A 19,653-nucleotide genomic window follows, 5' to 3' on the forward strand; every position below is an offset into this window, starting at 1 on the left:
GTGGGAAGTAGTCTACAAGATATAGGCACAGGAGACCACTTCCTAAGCAGAACCCCAGGAGCGCAGACAATAAGAGAAACAATAAATAAATGGGACCTACTGAAACTGAGAAGCTTCTGTAAAGCAAAGGACACTGTCAGTAAGACAAAAAGGCTACCTTCTGACTGGGAAAAGATCTTCACAAACCCTGCAACAGATAAAGGTCTGATCTCCAAAATATACAAAGAACTCAAGAAACTAGACACTAAAACTCTAATTAACCCAATTAAAAAATGGGGTACTGAACTGAACAGAGAATTCACTACAGATGAACTTCGAAGGGCTAAAAAGCACTTAAGGTCATGCTCAACCTCCTTAGCAATCAGGGAAATGCAAATCAAAACAACTTTGAGATATCTTCCTAACATACTTGAATTTCACTATCTCGAAATTATTATTAACATTTACTATTCTGCCGCTTAAAATTTATGTCTATTATGTGAATATGTACTAACACAATTTTAGTTTCTTAATTTTATTTTTCTCTAATGTTCCTTCTCTGCAATGTTGTCATTTGCCCATATTTTTGTTGTTTGCCAGGCTTTGTTGATGGATTGTAAAATCCTGTTTCAGACAGTATACTTTATCTTTTTTATACACATATGACTTCTTCTAACATGTCCCGAGTTTAATTATTGAATTTTTAAGTCTAGCATATTTTGTTGTTGTTGGCTTTTGACTAATAGTACGTGGTCAAGAAAATTAGAGTCAGTCAGTAGTTGTGAGTGAGAGGCTGATAGTTCATCGGATGGTTTTGCAGACTTTAGAAGACTGAAGATAGGTACCAGGTGAAAAGTAATCCCTGCTTTTTAACAAGTTGGAAGTTCAGGACAGGTGAAATAGACAGCCGCCTGCCATCATCACATTTGGGCTTATAACTATTGTTGGAATAATAACTTCATTGCTCATATTTCTCAGTTTTCCAAGGATTGATGCTAACTGGCAGAACTCAAAGACATTGTTTGCTAGCAAGTATGTCTAGGAAAGGTAGCTGCCAGATTCCTGTTAAATTTCAAGAAAGTTTTTAGAAGAGAAAGTTATAATTGACTTGACAGATTTTTGCTTGAATATTGTCTTTAAATTTTCTTTTTCTATTCTCTAAAAGCAGTTCTTCTTGAATAGAATGTTCTTCTAAACTGTTCTAAATTTTAATACTTATTGGTAGATCTCAAACATGTCAGAAATTAAGTTTATACAATGTACAGATTGCTAGATATTTAAAGTTTACATAGAAAGCTTTTGCAATATCAAATTGTGGAACTAGTAATCACTCCCTTTTTACTCTAGCAAAAAAACCCCTATATTGTATTTTATGCTAATTACAAACGAGAGATTTCTTTGTTATTTCTCTTGGAGAACTTTGTATTATAAAATACACCTTTAGTCAGTACTTCCTTCATTGCCTGCTTAATTTGTGTATTTAAAGAATGAAAGAAATGCCAAATGTTCCTGGTCAGTGGTTTTGAAAACATGTAACTGTATGGAACGTCCTTGCTCTTCTATGTAATTTACTTATTTTCTACTCACATTTGCATTAAGGACATTATGCACCAAGAATAAAGTTAAAGTTGATAGGTCATCTGATTATTTTTCATGGTTAGCATAACCAATAACATGTTTGTAACTAAATTACAGAATGTAAATAGAATAATTTGTAGTACATTCATAAAGCTAATATACAAGCAAAGGCATTAAAAATTAGCCCTTGCCTGTCTCTAATGAGAATCTGACATTTGGAATGGTTATGTTTTCTGGGCATTATTGAATCATTTCAAGCAACAAAACTGGAAGGCTAAGTGAATCCAAATATATTTGAAGTTTTCCCTTGGGATAATAAACATTTCTGCACTAGAACTTTTAGTAAATAAAATGAGAAGAGGAAATGGCAAAAGATCATTTAACCAAGTCGTATCATTTAATGACGGTAAATACTGGATATCTACCAGGTCAGCTTTTGACCAAATAAAATCCACCAAAATGGTATGAATCGTTATAAAAAACACTTGTATCATTTTTACTGAATAAAAATAACTACAAATGAAAGACCTAAAGAATTTTTAATGAAGCTTACTTTTAAGGATGGAAGTTTGACGAGTTCATCAAACATGATGATATTAACTAGAACCGAGTCAACTTATGATAATAATTTGCAAAACGAAAAAAGAATTTAACCTCTCAAGCCCAAAGTGACCAATTTTTTTTTGAGAAGAAATTAATGAGCTTACCTTCTGGTCTAATCTTTAAACTTTAGAGAGAAATGGTACTTCTCCTCAAACATATCTGTATACACTATATGAAACTCAGGTATGCCTTCCTAGATTTCTCCCGAGAGACATGCCAACCATTAAACTGTTTTGTCCAAAACACCTGACAGCTTGCCTCTTCATTTCTCAACCTTCATTTAGAGCAGTGGATCTCAGCATGTGGCTCACAACCCCCCACAGGGTCGAATATCAGTTCTGCATATCAGATATTTACATTACAATTCACAACAACAATAAAATTACAATTATGAAGTAGTAACAAAACAATTTTATGCGTGGAGGTCAGTATAACATAAAGAACTCTATTAAAAGGTTACAGTACGAGGAAGTTTGAGAACTACCAAATTAGAAGAAGCTTCAGGTTTTTGCTGAGGAAGAACAAGAGTAATTGACAGTCATTACTTTGAAGAAAATGTGGTACAATGAAAAAGGTAGATTCTGGAAGCAGGAGAAATGGGACAGTGATTGAACTTGCTAATGGCTATTCTGGCTGCACCTAGTTTGGACATATGAATGCTTTCGCATTCAAGCAGCAAAGTACAGTTGATAGAAAAACTTACTGGGGAAAGAGAGTCTCCTCCCCTCAAAAATACAAATGACCAATTCTTGACCACTCTAAGAGATGAAGAATAAGCACATATAGCCATGGAATGGTGCACTCTTCCAAAAATCTCATGTGTCATGAAGAATTCTCACTATGTATGTATATATGTATGTATATAATTTATTTACAGCTTGAAATTAGTAAGACAATTTCACTGTCATTTTAATATTGTATATTAAAAACTATTAATGGCTGTGCCAAAGTCTTTCATTCTAGGCATTTAGGAATCTCAGAAATTCTTGATTTCTTTTTTTACTTTTTAAAAAGAATTTTCTAGGATTGCTGTGGATTATATTATATATTTATGTCCTTCCTTACTAATGAAGCTCAGTTTTAATTACGGGCATACTATGATGGTGTGAAGCTAATTCAGAATTATTTAATAATAAATTATTAAATTTTTGATTTTGAGATTAAAGGTAGACAAATTTCTTTCAGTGCTCCAAAGAAACAGTTTCGAATTCTAGTAAAAGAGGCGTACGTGATTACTAATGTTGCTTCTCATGTCCTCCAACCTTGAGTATGTCCAAGTGGGAGCTATACTGTGACCTTGTAACAACATATTGGACTACACAAATGAATCCCCAAAGACAATATGCATTGGTTAAGATGATACAAAAATTGTGATTGATCATGTTGAACACTTGAATTTAGATCTCGTTTTTCTTGTATTCTTATTTGATATAAAGAAGCCCTAGCTTTTTAGCTTAAACCAGAATTAGTTTTCTATTACTTGAAGTTAAAAGTTGATTTGCTAGTTTAAGCGAGTATAAATTTATTATTTGAACAGGTAAAGTAAAATGCATTGTGCGTCCTTTAAAAACATATCGATCATTTATGTTAGCCAAATGTAATGATATTTAAAGTCCAAATACTCTAAGTAGTGGTCCTACGTAAACAAAACAAATATTGGGATAGAAAGTGACTATTACAAATAAAGGCATCAACATGCTCTTTTTCCGATCAAAGACAAATAGTGAGGTGAAATGAGCATCTGAGAAAATCCGGGTGTAATGTCTGCTTTGAGTAATTTTGCGATGTTCTTCTAGTAATGTTTTCATATCCTATCACCTTTGCTAGGAATATGTCTTTATTACTACCTTTTTTCTGAAGCCTCACTAGAGCTTTGATAGTCAACTTCCCTTCTCCTATTTGGATTATCTCTCTGTGAATACTGCATTACACTTCAGAAACAATTTGGAATAATTGTAAAGGACACATGCATACCAAATGGCTGTGTGAGACTGATTTTAGACATTGTTAGATATAAAGATTTAAGCATCAAATCAAGGTCTTCCACTTTTCTTATATATTTAACTCTTTAAGTACATTTTTTAAATTCACAAATCATTTATTGCTTCCAAACAATTAAGGGATTTATTTATTTTCATTTTATTTGTATAGGTGTTTTGCCTGCATGCGATGCTGTGGTACAGTTCCTGAGGAAGTCAGAAGCAGGCATCAGATCCCCTGGAACAGTAGCTACAGATTGTGGTTAACCAGAATGTTGGTGTTGGGAATCCAACCTGGGTCCTCTGTAAGAGCAGCAAGTGTTCTCAACTGTGAGCAATTTCTCCAACCCCACTTCTGAACACCTTTTTTCTTTTATATTTAATATGTTTCCTGGTTGAAACTTATTCGGGTATCAGACTGTTTATTAAGTCAGAATTATTGACATTGTTAACTCCAGAAGCAATAATTAGGAATAAATTTAATTGTTGACAATTTATTTTTAAAAGATACTTACTGGTGTACACAAGTTGAAAGCCTTCATCTGTCCCTTCAGAGTCAGAGTTAAACTCCAGCCAAAGCTGATTCGATGTGCTACTGAGTGTCAGTCCTCGCATAGATGCCCCCGTAAAGGCACCCAGAAGATGTGTTGTTTTATCCTTTCCATCATAAATCTGCAAGATAAATTAAAATATTAATGTTGTCCAAGTGCCCAATTCCAAGTATGTATGTATGTATATCTATGAAGAACGGGGATTATCTACATTTTCCCTAAGTGGATATTAGTGAAGAACAACCAAATAAATGAGTTTCAAAAATCAGAAATTTAGAATTCACATGGATAATTCTTAAGTTCAGAAAAATTAGCAAACTCAAAGAAACTTTAAGAAACACTTAAACTGTTCTGTAAATTTGTTTCTAAGATAGAAATACATTAAATGACACATAATTTAAGGTTTAAAGCACCTAATTTAAAAGTATTTACAAAGTTGGTTCACAGTCATTTTGTTTAGTTTTTTGTTTCTTTGTTTTGCTACTTTCTCAGTTAATCAAACACACCTTTCTTAGAACAGAACTAGTAAAAGCATAATTTCTTCAGCATATTTTTTGTAATTTATTCTTTTTGTTGATTTGTTTCATTTTTGATCTTTTAAAAATATTAAGCCAATGCTTGGCTGTGGTGGCACACACTTTTTATCCCAGAACTCTGGAGGCAGAGGCAAACAACTTTTGAGTTATAGGCTAATCTGGTCTACATAGCTAGTTCTAGGACACCCAGGGTTATATAGAGAAACCCTGTGTGGAAAAAAAAAAATCAAACAAAGAGCATGCAGTTCACAGATAGAAGGTTTGCGTACAGTGAATCCTGGTATTAGCCCCAAGAATCAAAAATGTAAAACTAGCATGAAAGAATAAAATAGAAAGAAAAATTTGAAAGTGTCCTAAGTGCTTATGAATATTAAGTAAACAAGATAGATTTGTGACAAACTTGATAAGCTTCACAGTCTTCCTTCTCTCGTACATGCTCTTTGAGGTTTACCATATTACATTCCTATTTGCTTTTCTCGGGGCTAAGATTATGAAAATATGGTCACAATGTCATATCTTGTTAGATGTGTCTATCTGTATGGTGCATTTCCCTTGTGCTATGCTGGATTTCAGAAATAATGTAATGTGGTAGTTTGGATGAGAATGGCCAATACTGGTAGAACTGCTAGTGAAGAATTAGGAAGTGTGTCCTTTTTGTAGTATGTGTGTCATTGGGGGTGGGCTATGAGTTTTAACGTCTCTCACAGTGTTCAGAGTTTCCCTACCTCATCTCTCTGACTCAATTCTGTCTCAAGGTCTCATGGTGTGAGCTATCAGACAATGCTCCAATGCCATACCTGCCTACTGTCATGCTCCCTACCATAACTGTCATGGACTTATCCTTAGAAACTATGTGCCAAATAGACTCCTCTGTAATTTGCCTTGGTCATAGTTTATAATCATAGCAATAGAAGATTTACTATAACATCTTTGTAAAATATAATTTCAAAAATACTTAAATACAATTTTAATTTGATACTTATCATTTACTAGGGTTTAAAATTAAGGTTATGGTAATAATAAAAGGTAAAGATTTCTTTGTTTCTCTGATTTAGAAAAATAGTTTGAGTTTTAGGTCAAACACAAATATTAGGGTAGGTAATATTAGGATTTCTTTTGGGTAAACAGAAGAAATGTTTTTGCATAAGTAGGTCTAAAGGTAGCTTTTTATTTATCAGAGAAGCAGATCTCCTAAGATAATTTTTATTTACTAAGAACATCCCTTAATGAGCCCCCAATTCAACTACTATGGGCAAGGGCATCTACTTCTCAGTCAATATGAACCACCTGAGTCAGCTTAAAGACCCATTCTGCTGTCGATTAAAGTTTGCAAGTTTTTCTTCCACGTTGTCAGAAGGAAATCTCTGTTAGCCCATGGAGTGGTCTGGTTTGGTAGTCTCATTGTGGCCTTGTTTACAGCACCTTGGTAATCTGCAGATTCAAGACTTGCTTCATACCTTAGAAGGGCTCTGAAGATTTGGGTTCTTTAAATTTAAATTTTCTGTTTTTTTTTTTTCTCAACCTGGAATGTTTCATTTTTCACACTCTTCATTTTCTTTTCTTTTTTTTTTAATAGGATTTGTGGCTGCATCTTCTCTTTGTATTGTGGACCATTTTCCAATGCAATTCTGCTACTAACAACTAAGTTGTCTGCAGTGACTAGGGTTTTTTCATATTTTTTACCGACATTTTGAAATTCAAAATCATTGGTGAAACTATTAAAAGCCTTTTTCTAACAAGGAGGTTACATCATTTACACTCAAAAGATTTCTCACTAAATGGAAAATTACCTTCAAATTTAATGAGTCTCTTTAACGTATTCCTTCAACTTTAAACATGTTGACTGTGTTAACTAAAGCCTGGTCTTTATCTCATCTACTGAATTTATTTATTTCTAGCTTACTGAGGTTTTATTCTTTTTTAATTATTTAAGTTTTGTTGTGGATTTTGTTTTTTGTTTGTTTGTTTGTTTTGTTGAGATGGTGGCTACCTGGTAAGTAACTGGAGATTAGGTCTACCCTTGCCTACTGAGCGCTGGAAGAAAAGTATGCATCATCCACCCATTTTTAGGTTTTAAATATTCTTGCTGCTAACCTGAACTTGAAGATTGTAAAGTAAACAAAGGCAAGTTTTAATTTACATCCTTTTCAAATGGAGCTTTTCAAAATTAACTGGATTCATAAGATATTCTGTTCTAACCACATTAACCTAATGTTTTCCTACACAGAAATTCAGAATTCTGCTGTAGGAAGGACATTTCTGCTCTCTGCATCTGTGACGGATGCACTCTGTAACCTTCCATGCCCTCTGTCTGATCTGAAGGCTTATTTACATTTTAAATTCCACAGAAGGGGGCATGAGGACTAAGAAAGAGAAAATGAGGAAGAAGACTTGGAAAGCTCAATTCAGCAGGGTTGAATACCTGTGAATAAGTAACAGTGGTTTCTATTTTTTACAAAGATTTTCTGTCAATAACAAAGAGCATATACTTTCCTACAGTTCATTAGTATTATATGGAAGGCTGTGTGGACAGAGATTATGATATTATCAGGAGATAATTTGGACCCTCCCCTGGGGAATCCAATTCATAGAAATAATTTTTTATTATGCTTATCAGCAGCAGTTTACCGATCTTAACCCAAACTAAATCAAATATTGAGATTTATTCAGAAATTAATTTTGTTTGGTGTTTTGATTCTATACAGTTCAACCTTTCATTTCTTAAGAACAGTAATCACCAGGAATGAGTTGTTCCTAAAGACAGTGTTTCCTGTAAAACATATCTTTCTCAGTGAGTTTTCAGTGTTCAACATTTTGTCTCCTTCTTAATGTATTACTTTTATGATGCTGTGAACTATGTAGCTATAAGTCCTTTGTTTACTACCACGCACTCACAATCAAACCATCTTGCTCAGTAGTTCTGTGGATCTTATTTGTGAGAATACTGTCAAGATATTTTCCATTAATATCCCCTGCTTCTAAGCAATGTGTAATTTAATTGTTACATAAGATATTATTTTAAATATAAAGATTTTTTCTAAGATTAAATTAGTTCTTGGTCATGTGTCTGAACTCTCGATCTGTCAGAAGTTCCAGGTAAATAGTAAATAAAAACTGAACAATAACACTTCGGCAGTGGGTATAAAAAGATCAGAAGGTTAAGGCCAGGTTGGGCTATATGACCCTCTCTCAAAAGGTGAAGCCAATAAACCAAATAAAGCTAAACAACTAATAGTTTTAAATGAAGAAATTAAAAAATATTTCTTGAGATTTGCTTTTAATTTATTCACAAATATCCCTAGTAATGTATTCTAAGGTTGCACTTGTACTGAAAAAAAAAACCACTTAATAACAGAATAATAGACAGCACCAGCCTTCACTTTATATATTTTCATTATTTTTGTACATAAAAAATGTAATTGATAACCAAGTAATCACCACAACTTCAACTCAGTGTTAGATATGCACATAACTTTACAAAAATCATAATATTTCATTTTAGAACCAAACATTATTAAAATTTAACCCATTATCGGCTGTCACAATACAGCAATATGTTTTATTAGTATTAACTATATCATATACTAGTTTTTCTAAATTTTAAGCCAGAAAATATAGCTTTCTTTAAGGAGAAAAATCTTGTAACACTTTTTGTTTTTCAAAACATATTTTATAAAAATGTTATAAATTTGTTAAAACAATTTTATAAATTGTTTTAAAAAGAACAAATATTTTTGGGTAAAATGTTCTTAGTGTCAACTGAGAGTAATGAGCCGTTACAAAACCCCTCAAGCTACTGTTTATTTAGTAACATAGAATCAGATGGTAGAAAGAAAATGGCCTGAAAACTTTATAACATGAAATTTGAACATCCAGGTATGAAATTTTAGTACTATTCTTATACCTACTAAATCAAAGCAAAAAGGAAATGTTGAATTAGAAAGATTTTTTTTTAAAAAAAGAACTTTACATTAATCAGGTGATGCTCTTGAAGTTGCAGATAAAAGCATTTAAATATATTATCATATCTCTTTGAAAACATAAAGACAATAAAAGACAAAGCTGGGCTGCTGAGATGGCTCAGATGTCAATAGCGTTGACTGCTTTTTCAGAGGTCCCAAGTTCAATTCCCAGCAACCACATGGTGACTCCAACCATCTATAGAATCTGATGCCCTCTTATGATGTACAGGCAGAACACTGTATACATAATAAGTAAATCTTAAAAAAAAAAGACAAAGCATTGCAACCAAAGACTAATTGTTGTTAAATTAAGCATGAAGGTAAACATACAACCAAGAAATCAAACCAAAGCTTTTCACACAAAAGTAAAATATTCAGTGATTAAAGTACATCTGGTCAGAAAGAAACTGATAGGACATGTTTTAAGACTGTTACTCTTTGTATAGCTATTTAAACAAAGTCAAAGTCTTTAAGTATTTTATGTAATACAGTCGATCCTTAAAAGTAACATAGTCATTTCACATTGTTTTGACCAATAATATCAGATGCATTGAAGATATTATATCTATGAAATTCTCAATGTAGACATATGCTTAAAAATTTGAGTTCATTTGCTCCTATTACACAAGAAAAATAGACGGTTATCTCGCTCTGTTACAGCACTCAATCTAATCAATGCCTGAAATCAGTCAGTGTAGGCAGAACCCTCTTCTTCAGCAGGTCAAACCTGTTCAACATCCTTCAAACATCTTGCTGTGAGCCATCAGATACATTCAGAATTAGAATCCCCCACTTCCATTTTTAAGGATTTAAAAGCTAATTAAGAAAAAACTTATACGTCTTCATGTATGCATATGCACCATTGCATTCCTGGAGTTCAGAGAAGTCAGAAAGAGGTGTCTGGAACACTAGTACCGGAGTTCCAGGTAGCATCACCTTGTGGATGCTGCAAACCAAACCTGCATCTTCTATAAGAGCAAAAGTGCACTTAACCACAGACTTATGTCTTCAGCACCTATTTTTAATGGGTTGGCAAGTTCTATTGGAATCAAATAATCAAAAGCAAATGTAAATGAGTAAAAGAAATAAGTCAGACACACACCCTCGAATCACTTTTATTCTTTTACTGAAACTAGGATTTTACTGTTGATCATTTTCTTTAAATGAGTTGCTTGGAAATGTAAATACGTTCTTCAAATATAGTGAATTAGTTGTCAAAGTTTGGATGTAAAAGGAAGAATAATTTTTCTAATGGTTACTATGAAAATTTTCTATCCTAAATCTAATGTTAGTCCCAAAGATAGTATAAAAGAGATAGGGATTCAATTTTGTTTGAATTCATTTATTCACCTCAATAATATGAAGTATTGCATTTCAGTAAAAAACTAGGGCAATTGAAGGGTTTAATTTTCAAGAGTTTTAGTAAAAAAAGAAGGGTTAAACTTCCAATGAAGCATTAATGTTCTATAACCGATTATCGTTTACTTCATTTCCCTGAAAATCAAGGTTTGAGACTTAACAGGCCTTCAGGAGGTCTAGTGTGACGGCTCTACCATGGTCTTTGGAGTGTTTCTGAAGGAACAGGTAACAAATGATTTTTAGTGAAAAGCATGCAGTATTCGGAAATATATGTGATGTACCTAAGTGAACACTTGTTGAGGGAAAATGTTAAACCACCATATTAGAGACTTGGTAAGTGTGTCCAAGTTACACCCAATTATAAAGCTTTACTTTTCAAAACTGATTCTTATTTGTTTTAAAATGTCTGACAAACTTTTCAGGAGAGGTGTAAATAAATATTTAGGGCTTGTTGGGCCCCCAGTGTCCTTAGTAACTCTTGCTTTGTCTTCTTTTTGCAGCCAAAAAGCAGATAATATGAAAATGAGTGAGCATGGCTTGCTTCCAACAATATTTTATTTACAAAACCAGCTGTCATCTAGGAGTGATGGGACATGCTTGTAGTCCAAGCTATTCAGGGGGTTGAAACAGGAGAAATCACTTGAATGCAAACATTCAAAGCAAGTCTAGGCAAACATAAAGACACCCCAGATCCCTCATCTCTTTCAAAACAAAACAAACAAACAAAACAAATAAGACTACTAGTCCAATTTGGTGCTAGACTCTCACTATATCTCCTATATCTGATTTCAGAGGAGTATAGCATACACCTTGCAAAAGTAATAAAATATTCAATATTCATTAGTACAAACTACATGCAACATTTATTCTTCTAGAAAACTTTCATTGTTTTTGCCAAATCTTTCTGCAGGTAAATTTTGGTTACAACTGAAAATTAATCACAGTTAGGAAATATATGTATATATATATGTATAATATTCTTTAAGATATATAAGTTATATATATATATTGTTAACAAGAGGACAGTGTTAAAATGATTTTATTGAATCCTTATTATTTGATAATAAAAATGAGGAATGATATTACCAAACTTAGTGCAGTCTTGAAACAATAAGTAAAAATATTTCCAAGACATGGGAAGCTATTTATGGTATCATGCCCAAGATACAGTCTGTTCATCAAGCAGTCAAGGCTGCTTGTAAAGGAAACAACATGCGTGCCCAGACTGTTTGTGTAATGCATGCAATTTTCTGTAAAATTACTGTTCGATGGCCAATATCAAAGTGGTGTCATTGAATATGGTTTTGGGAAAAGACACTATTACAGAGAATGTTTGCTGTGAGATTGTAAGCACAATAACCTTATCAAGGGCAAATTATCTTAGGGTTTATTTTAGCAGTCATAAGAGTGCTCCATTCCAAGATTGAGACAGAGGGACTCGCAACATCATTTTGGTTGAATCTAACCTTTATTTATTTATTTATTTATTTATTTATTTATTTATAAAAATTTCCACATCCTCCCCTCCTCCCCATACCCTCCCATTCCCCCCACTCCCTCTCCTCCTCCCTCTCCAGTTCTAAGAGCAGTCAGGGTTTCCTGCTCTGTGGGAAGTTCAAGTTCCTCCCCCCTCCCTCCAGGTCTAGGAAGATGAGCATCCAAACAGACTAGGATCCCAAAAAGCCAGTACATGCAGACGAAACAAGACCCAGTGCCATTGTCCTTGGCTTCTCAGTCAGCCCCCATGTCAGCCACATTCAGAGAATCCGGTTTGATCACATGCTCATTCAGTCCCAGTCCAGCAGGCCTTGGTGAGCTCTCATTCGATCAGTCCCCTTGTATCAGTGGGTGAACACATCCCTGGCGGTCCTGACTTCCTTTTTCATGTTCTCCCTCCTTCTGATCCTCATTTGGACCTTGGGGGCTCAGTCCAGGTCCCCAGATTGTCCCCTGGGCAGCAGAGGAGAGGGTGCCTGAACTGGCCTTGGCCCATAACCATACTGATGAATATTTGGCATATCACCATAGAACCTTCATCTGGCGATGGATGGAGATAGAGACAAAGACACACATTGGAACACTGGACTTAACTCCCTAGGTCCAAATGAGAGGCAGAAGGAGGGAGAACATGAGCAAGGAAGGCAAGACCAGAGGGAACCTTCATCAGACGATGGATGGAGATAGAGACGGAGACCCACATTGGAGCACTGGACTGAGCCCCATTATGAGAAATTTAGAAGTTATCTCTAATCTACATTTTCACAAAGTACCAGTGAATGAATTCCTTTCAGTGTAAAACTTCAGCTTGCACAAATACATATGAATTTTTGCCAATCTTGTCAAGACTTCTTTAAGAATCTTGTTCTCAAAGAATATTCTTGAAATTTTTATGGAATACTTCAAGAACACTAGTTATTAGGGAAGTACATATTATATTATTCATTTTTTATATTTTTAATTTTTTTAAAAAAATAAGTTAACAGTAGGTTTTAAATTGTAATTTTATCACAATCTAATCTGTAATGCAATTTATAGCTACATTTAATTAATAGCTATATTTAATAATCATCTGTATATTTTACAGGAAGTCCTCAGGATACTCCCCAACTCTCATACATAAAATAAACAGAATTTGAAAACCATCCAGTATTGGTAATAAAGGCAGTAGATATCTGTTCTACTTATATCTAAAATAATGTTCATAATTAGGATTGAAGAGATGTCAGTTGTTGCTAAGATATTTGACATTCAAGAATGAGGACCTGGAATGGTCATACACCTTAATCCCCAGTGCTAGGCTGTGGTGAAAAAAATTAAAGCTTGTAGCTTCTTGCCTAGGCAGTCTACTAATAGCTGAACTAAAGGGTCAATGAGAGAGAGATACTGTCTAAATAAATAAATTAATGTATGTGTGTGTCTGTGTATATAACCATGTATATACTACATATATAGTACACATTATATGCAATTTGGGGACATGCAATATGAATATGATATATGTAATTATACAATATACATAATTTAATGGAAGTTATACGAAACATAATAGTATGTTTTCTGTGTTTTTTTTCCAGACATCCTAGTGTTAGTTATTAGTTTTCTCAATCTGTTCTTTGCTCTAACTTCCCTTCCCTCATTCTAGCAAACCTGAGCTACTCTTCATAGAGAAAAATACTTCTAAGTTGTAACCAGTCTAATAAAAAGTCCACTGCCAGGTTTGTGAGATGTCAACTGGTCAAAGGTATTTCAGAGGCATCCTGAAGTAATACAGGATATTGTCATTGCTCTTGCTCACCTGTCAGAGCTTATTGGTAAGATCCTGTTACAGAAGACACCATATACATTTTCTCTAAGACATTACTAAATCAACGTGTTTTCTATCTACTCCCAAGTTAGTTGTCACAGTACTGAAAGGATTCTTCGCAAGCTACTAGGGGAAAATGTTATCACTAGTCTTTTTCATGTTAGATTCTCTGAGGAATAGCAGCAGTTGCGAGATAATTTTGTGGTTGTCCGGGTAGTGGTAGCTCATGCCTTTAATCCCAGTGCTCTGGAAGCAGAGGAGGGGGGGATCTCTGAATTTGACGCCAGCCTCAACTACGAAGTAAGCTCCAGGACAGCCAGGGCTATACTGAGAAATCCTGCCCCAACCCTTCCCCACAGAATGGACTGGGTAAAAATTAAAGAGAGGAAGCAAATATGATCAAAGTATTTTTCCTCAAATTCTCCAAAGATAAAAATGATTTGTAAAAGCAAATAATATCAAAGTGATTGAAGAAGATACAGTCATTGACCTTAAAAAGATTTATTGGCGTATTTGTTCATTTGATGATCAACATTTCTTGAGTTCTTCATATATTTTGGAGATCAGACCGCTGTGTGATGTGGAGTTTGTGAAGATTTTTTCCCATTCTGTAGGCTGTCATTTTGTCTTGTTGATGGTGTCTTTTGCTTAACAGAAACTTTTCAGTTTCAGAAGGTCCCATTTATTAACTGTTTCTCTCAGTGTCTGGGTTCTATTTAGGAAGTGTGGTCAGCTATGTTCGTAGCAGCATTGTTTGCCATAGCCAGAACCTGGTAACAATCTAAATGCCCCTCAACTGAAGAATGGATAAGGAAAATGTGGTACATTTACACAATGGAGTACTACCTCATTTATGCATTAATATATTTCACTGCTAGCCTACAATAATCACCTGCAATATTAAAGTTAATCAAACACTATTAAACAGAGTGCAAGTATTATTGATTTGAGATGCTGAGAATCTGACTGATGGCCTCATGAATGCTGATAGTAATCTGAGCTATCCTTCCTAGCAGGAAACGTAAATTATTTAAACAGGAAAATCTGAACAATGAATTGGAGCTGAAAGGTTTGAGACAGTGAATTTCTGGCTGGACATACGCAAAACATGAGTGCATTTTTTAGCCATAATTAAAGTAAGTATTAGACATATTATTGAACTTCAAAGGTCTTCTCATAAACCTATACAAATCTTACACATTGGAAATTACCAAATATAAATAAAGGAAATAGTTTTTATAAAATAAATGACCAATGAGTTAATATTCAAAAGTTTAACAAAAACCTTCTGCTGCTTTTAATGTGGGAAATGTAATTTGGTTTCAAAATTGTAAAAATGAAAATATTTTCAAATACCTGTATTGCTTAAGAAAATGTTGAGAATAAAAAAAATGAATATTTTTTCAGCTGTTTCAATATAATTTTGCAGACATAGTATATATTGTTATAATCCATATTTAGCAAAACATTTGTATTATGAAAAGCAAATCAGTAAAAATTTAAACATTTACTTAGAAAGCATGTATTATAAATATATTCTGTAATAGGATATTTCACGATTGCAGTATTTTTATGCAAACAACCTAACACCAAATACTATGATTTAAGTATTTTTTTCTAAATAGAACACTGATTTTTTTTCAGTTTACATATAGAAAAAAGTGATTTGTATTATTATTTAGAAAGTTCTATACATACCAATAAAGGATATATTTACTTAATAGGTATCAAAGCCATCATTTTAAAAAATAGCTGATCTCATCATATAAATAAAGTTACTATTATAATTTTTCCTAGAGAAGTGGTCATTCATATGTTAGTTTTTAAAAAATATCTAATATTTATTGAACGAGCTACTTTGCAATAGAGTTTCCTTATTTTGACTGTAGTGAAACAAATATTATATATCATAAAATTTATGATTTCTTACCACAAAAATATCTTTGGAGGCAAATATCGCTTCAATTAAAGTAACAGTAGGAATGGTATTTATGAAAGGTTGAATGAATTTACATTTTATTACGTGTACAAATGAACGTAAACGTGTCTAGACAAGTATAAAAAGTGATCAAGGGACAGCACAGTGGTCCGCTTACCTTCAGAACATCTCCTTGTGCCAAGTGAAAGGTTCTGGCTGAAATATTAATGCCCTTTCCTGGTTGAACCTGAAGACTGTAAATGCATTCATGGTTGTTTTCGTAGTTCAGTGGGTAATTTGGGGAAAGCAGAATTCCTTCATTATTTGTGGCAGATGCACCGCATTCCGCTGCAGGTAAAACAGAATATTGAAGCACTGTTTAATAGAAGGCATTAGGTTTTCCAGATAATTCTGTTTATGGAGTGTAAATGCTTTGTGTTTTACCCAGATCCTAATAGGATGTTATGTGCAGAAAAGTTTTGTGCTCAAGAGAAACTACGTGTCTCTCAAATGATGGAGGGGAAGAAAGAACTAGAGCCCTGGAGATGACACATCTATGTGTGGGAATTTATAGCAGCTGTCAGCAAAATAATAGTAAAATCAAAATTTCCTCTATAGGTCACTTCTATTTGTGCATTCCTTATAAATGCATTAAAGTTATTTTGTGTTGGAATTCAATTTTAATCTTCTTTAATTTTGCCTTTATAGGGTTTTAAAGGATTGTCTCCTTCCACTAATCAACATTCCTCCTTTTCAAGAAATTCAATAACAAAACTGTATTTTTAGTAGTTACACAATAGCTAATTGTCTACAAATGCATAATAGATATTTAGTTTGCTTGAACCATACAACTGTTCTTAGTGTACGGCATTTTCACAATACATTATAGTGAACTGTTGATCCTCTGGGTTACATGGTATATACTCTACATGCCAAATTTGAGGAAATGGAATGAAGATTTCTCACTATATTAAACTAGAGGACTTGCAGCAGTATTACAGAATTGAACAAGTCTGTAATTTTAAAATACACTTTAGAAATCTTTGATTTGGGTTTTCTACCTTATCTAGTTGCTGACTTCATTATTATACCTTAGGGTTAATTTGAATGTTCATAATTAACTAAAAACAAACCAGCAAGCCATAATTGTCCAGAAATAAGAATTTAAAATAATAATTTCTTGGGACAGTATAAGATGAAGACAACAAGATGAAAGACAATGAAATACTTTACTTTTAAATGCTTAAACATTAAACATTAAATTTAAGAGAAAAACACACCAATGAAGAACTGAAACTGTCAAGAAGAAGCAGAATAAAAGTAACAAGTGTGAAACACTAAAAATAAACGCTGAGTGCTTACAACCAACTGGCCAGAAGGAGAAGCTACATCACAGCATTTTTACAAAGTGCTTGAAGCTGGAGACAAAGAAAGGGTATTTCCTATATTGTTTGCCATGACATTTATTTCAATTGTTTCTTATGCATTCACAGTAGCCCAATGGGCTTACAAATGAAGAGATAACACAACAAAACTTTAAAACAACATGGTTGCAATGTGGCGAGATATTTTCTTTTCCTGAGTTATCTTTTGCTTAATACTAGTGACTCAAGCAGTGTTGTGTTCTCCATCAGTCAGGCCACTCTGAGCTACAGAGAGCATGGGTTAGAGAGCACCACATAAGGACGTGCATCCTCTTAGAGAAGATTCATCGACCGTTTCAATGTACTTCATCTCATGCTCTATCTTATTAGAAGATTTGTGTCCTTGTGGAGACCTAAAGTCTGCCTGCGCTTGTGTGTGTGTGTGTGTGTGTGTGTGTGTGTGTGTGTGTGTTAGAAGTTCTGGCAGTGCATACATTTTATAGAAGCATAGAATTATAAAGATACATTCTTATATGCAATGTATTGTTACATTTATTTCATAGTTTATGACTGAGTTTTTAAAATAAACTTTAAAGACTGAGAAAATTAGGCCCATTTTTCCTGGGTATATGGTTTCTGTAAGTTATTTATTAAGGTCTTTATATTTCTATTCTTATAATAATAACATCTTTCTTCATGGAGATTCTTTGTGTTTTTGTTTATGTGCAAGTCAAATTATACATAAATGCATATCTATATTATACTAAAAATTTAGTCCTTTGTAGGCACACAAAATCCCAAGAAACTAATCATTATGAACAATTTGTGTATATAAATTATATTTGGATTCATACCACATATATTAGAAAAATAAAATAATGAACCTTGCCATACTTTTCTTGCCCTGAATTGAAGGACTATCCCAAAGATTAAAGCATATTTATTTTTCAAAAGCCAGCATCCTTTCCAATGTTAACGATGAATAAACTCTAACATTTCCTTTATCTAATCTCAATTTAAGGATGTCATTTTAAATTCTACAAATTAAAAGGAGCAAAATGACATGATTTTGTGAATATTACGGAAATAATTTTAGAAAAAATGGATTTTTCTTGACCTTTATAAACTATACAAATTATCAATACATCTCCTAGCCTAAACTTTGGATTTGTTAATGATTTCTGTAGGAAAAAACCTCTATTTATATAACATATTTCACTTTAGTATACTTACAAATGCATTTGACTTGCACAACACAAATCTAGCATGTTGATAAATATAGCTCCATCTGGACTGGTGCAGAAGAGAGATATATGCAGACGTCTGGTGACAAGGGTGACTGCTACAGTGATAAGCTCACTAAGCAGCAAATCCCATAGAATATCAATTTTTCTTGCTTACAAAAAAAGCAGGAAAGGCTTGCATCATTAATCTCCATTATTCTGGTAGAAAAATCTGGGCGCTATCTATTTTAAATACAGAGTTTCATATTTTTGCCTAAACCAGCAAAGGATTTTTGGGAATTTGGTTGCAAAATAGGAATAAAAGTTTGTGATCAAAAAAGTTATTTTTTAACATTTTTGTCTTTTATGGTAATCATTTCTTTCAAGATACATAACAATTTCTCAGAAACTAATTATTTAATGATGCGCCTAATGAATTGTACCTCATTAATACTTTGATAATTCTTTTGTTTGTTTGTTAATTGTTTGTTTTTCGAGACAGGGTTACTCTGTAGCTTTGGTGCTTGTCCTGGAACTAACTCTTGTAGACCAGACTGGCCTCAAACTCACAGAGATCCGCCTGCCTCTACCTCCCGAGTGCTGGGAGCTTTGATAATTCTTAAGGAATATTTTTAATAGGCTTTCTAGATAGATACAGCTGCACTAATATTGTATTTGTTCACAAGAAATTATTAGGCAATTACAAAATTTCTTCCAAATTCTTTAATACTTTGATTCTTAAATGAATTTAGAAAGTAGAAACACATATTAAATATATATATCATTATGTATTTAATGATAATCTGAGAATTTTATTTCTTCATTTAGATTTTTAGTGTTCTATTGTTGTGTAGACAATGGCAGGGCTAATGGAAAATAATGCAAATTGTACATTTGAAACTGTTATGTGTGTAACTTCTTATAACTGTATATCAGTGCTGTGGGATAATGGTTTTATACACTGTAATAAATTATCACTTATATAGATTTAATAAAATGCTGATTGGGAAGTAACCAGGCAGGAAGTATAGATGGGGCAACCAGACTAAGACAATTATGGGATGAGGAAAGAAAAGACCCAGTCACCAACCAAACACAGAGGAAGCAAGGTGAGAATGCCTCACTGAGAAAAGGTACCAGCCACATGGCTAAACATGGACAAGAATTATGGGTGAATTTAAGTTGTAAGAGCTAGTTAGAAATAAGCCTGAACTAATAGGCCAAAGATTTTAAAATTAATATAAGCCTCTATATGATTCTTTGGGACTGAATGGCTGAGGAACTGGGTGGGACAAAA

General features: G+C 33.4%; 1 protein-coding gene across 1 annotated transcript in view; it reads right to left on the minus strand.

The window, feature by feature from the left end:
- The window catches only part of Csmd3 (CUB and Sushi multiple domains 3), a 1,053,984-nt gene that overhangs the window by 298,015 nt on the left and 736,316 nt on the right, over window positions 1-19,653 (minus strand). Inside the window, exons 23-24 of the mRNA XM_087898772.1 lie at window positions 15,948-16,117; window positions 4,655-4,811 (exon numbers count right to left, since the gene is read on the minus strand). Of these exons, the coding sequence (XP_087754898.1) occupies window positions 4,655-4,811; window positions 15,948-16,117 (327 nt within the window). The remainder of the gene's footprint in view (window positions 1-4,654; window positions 4,812-15,947; window positions 16,118-19,653) is intronic.

This window comes from Myodes glareolus, chromosome 19 (genome assembly GCF_982192425.1).
Source record: "Myodes glareolus chromosome 19, mMyoGla1.1, whole genome shotgun sequence".
Lineage (NCBI taxonomy): Eukaryota > Metazoa > Chordata > Mammalia > Rodentia > Cricetidae > Myodes > Myodes glareolus.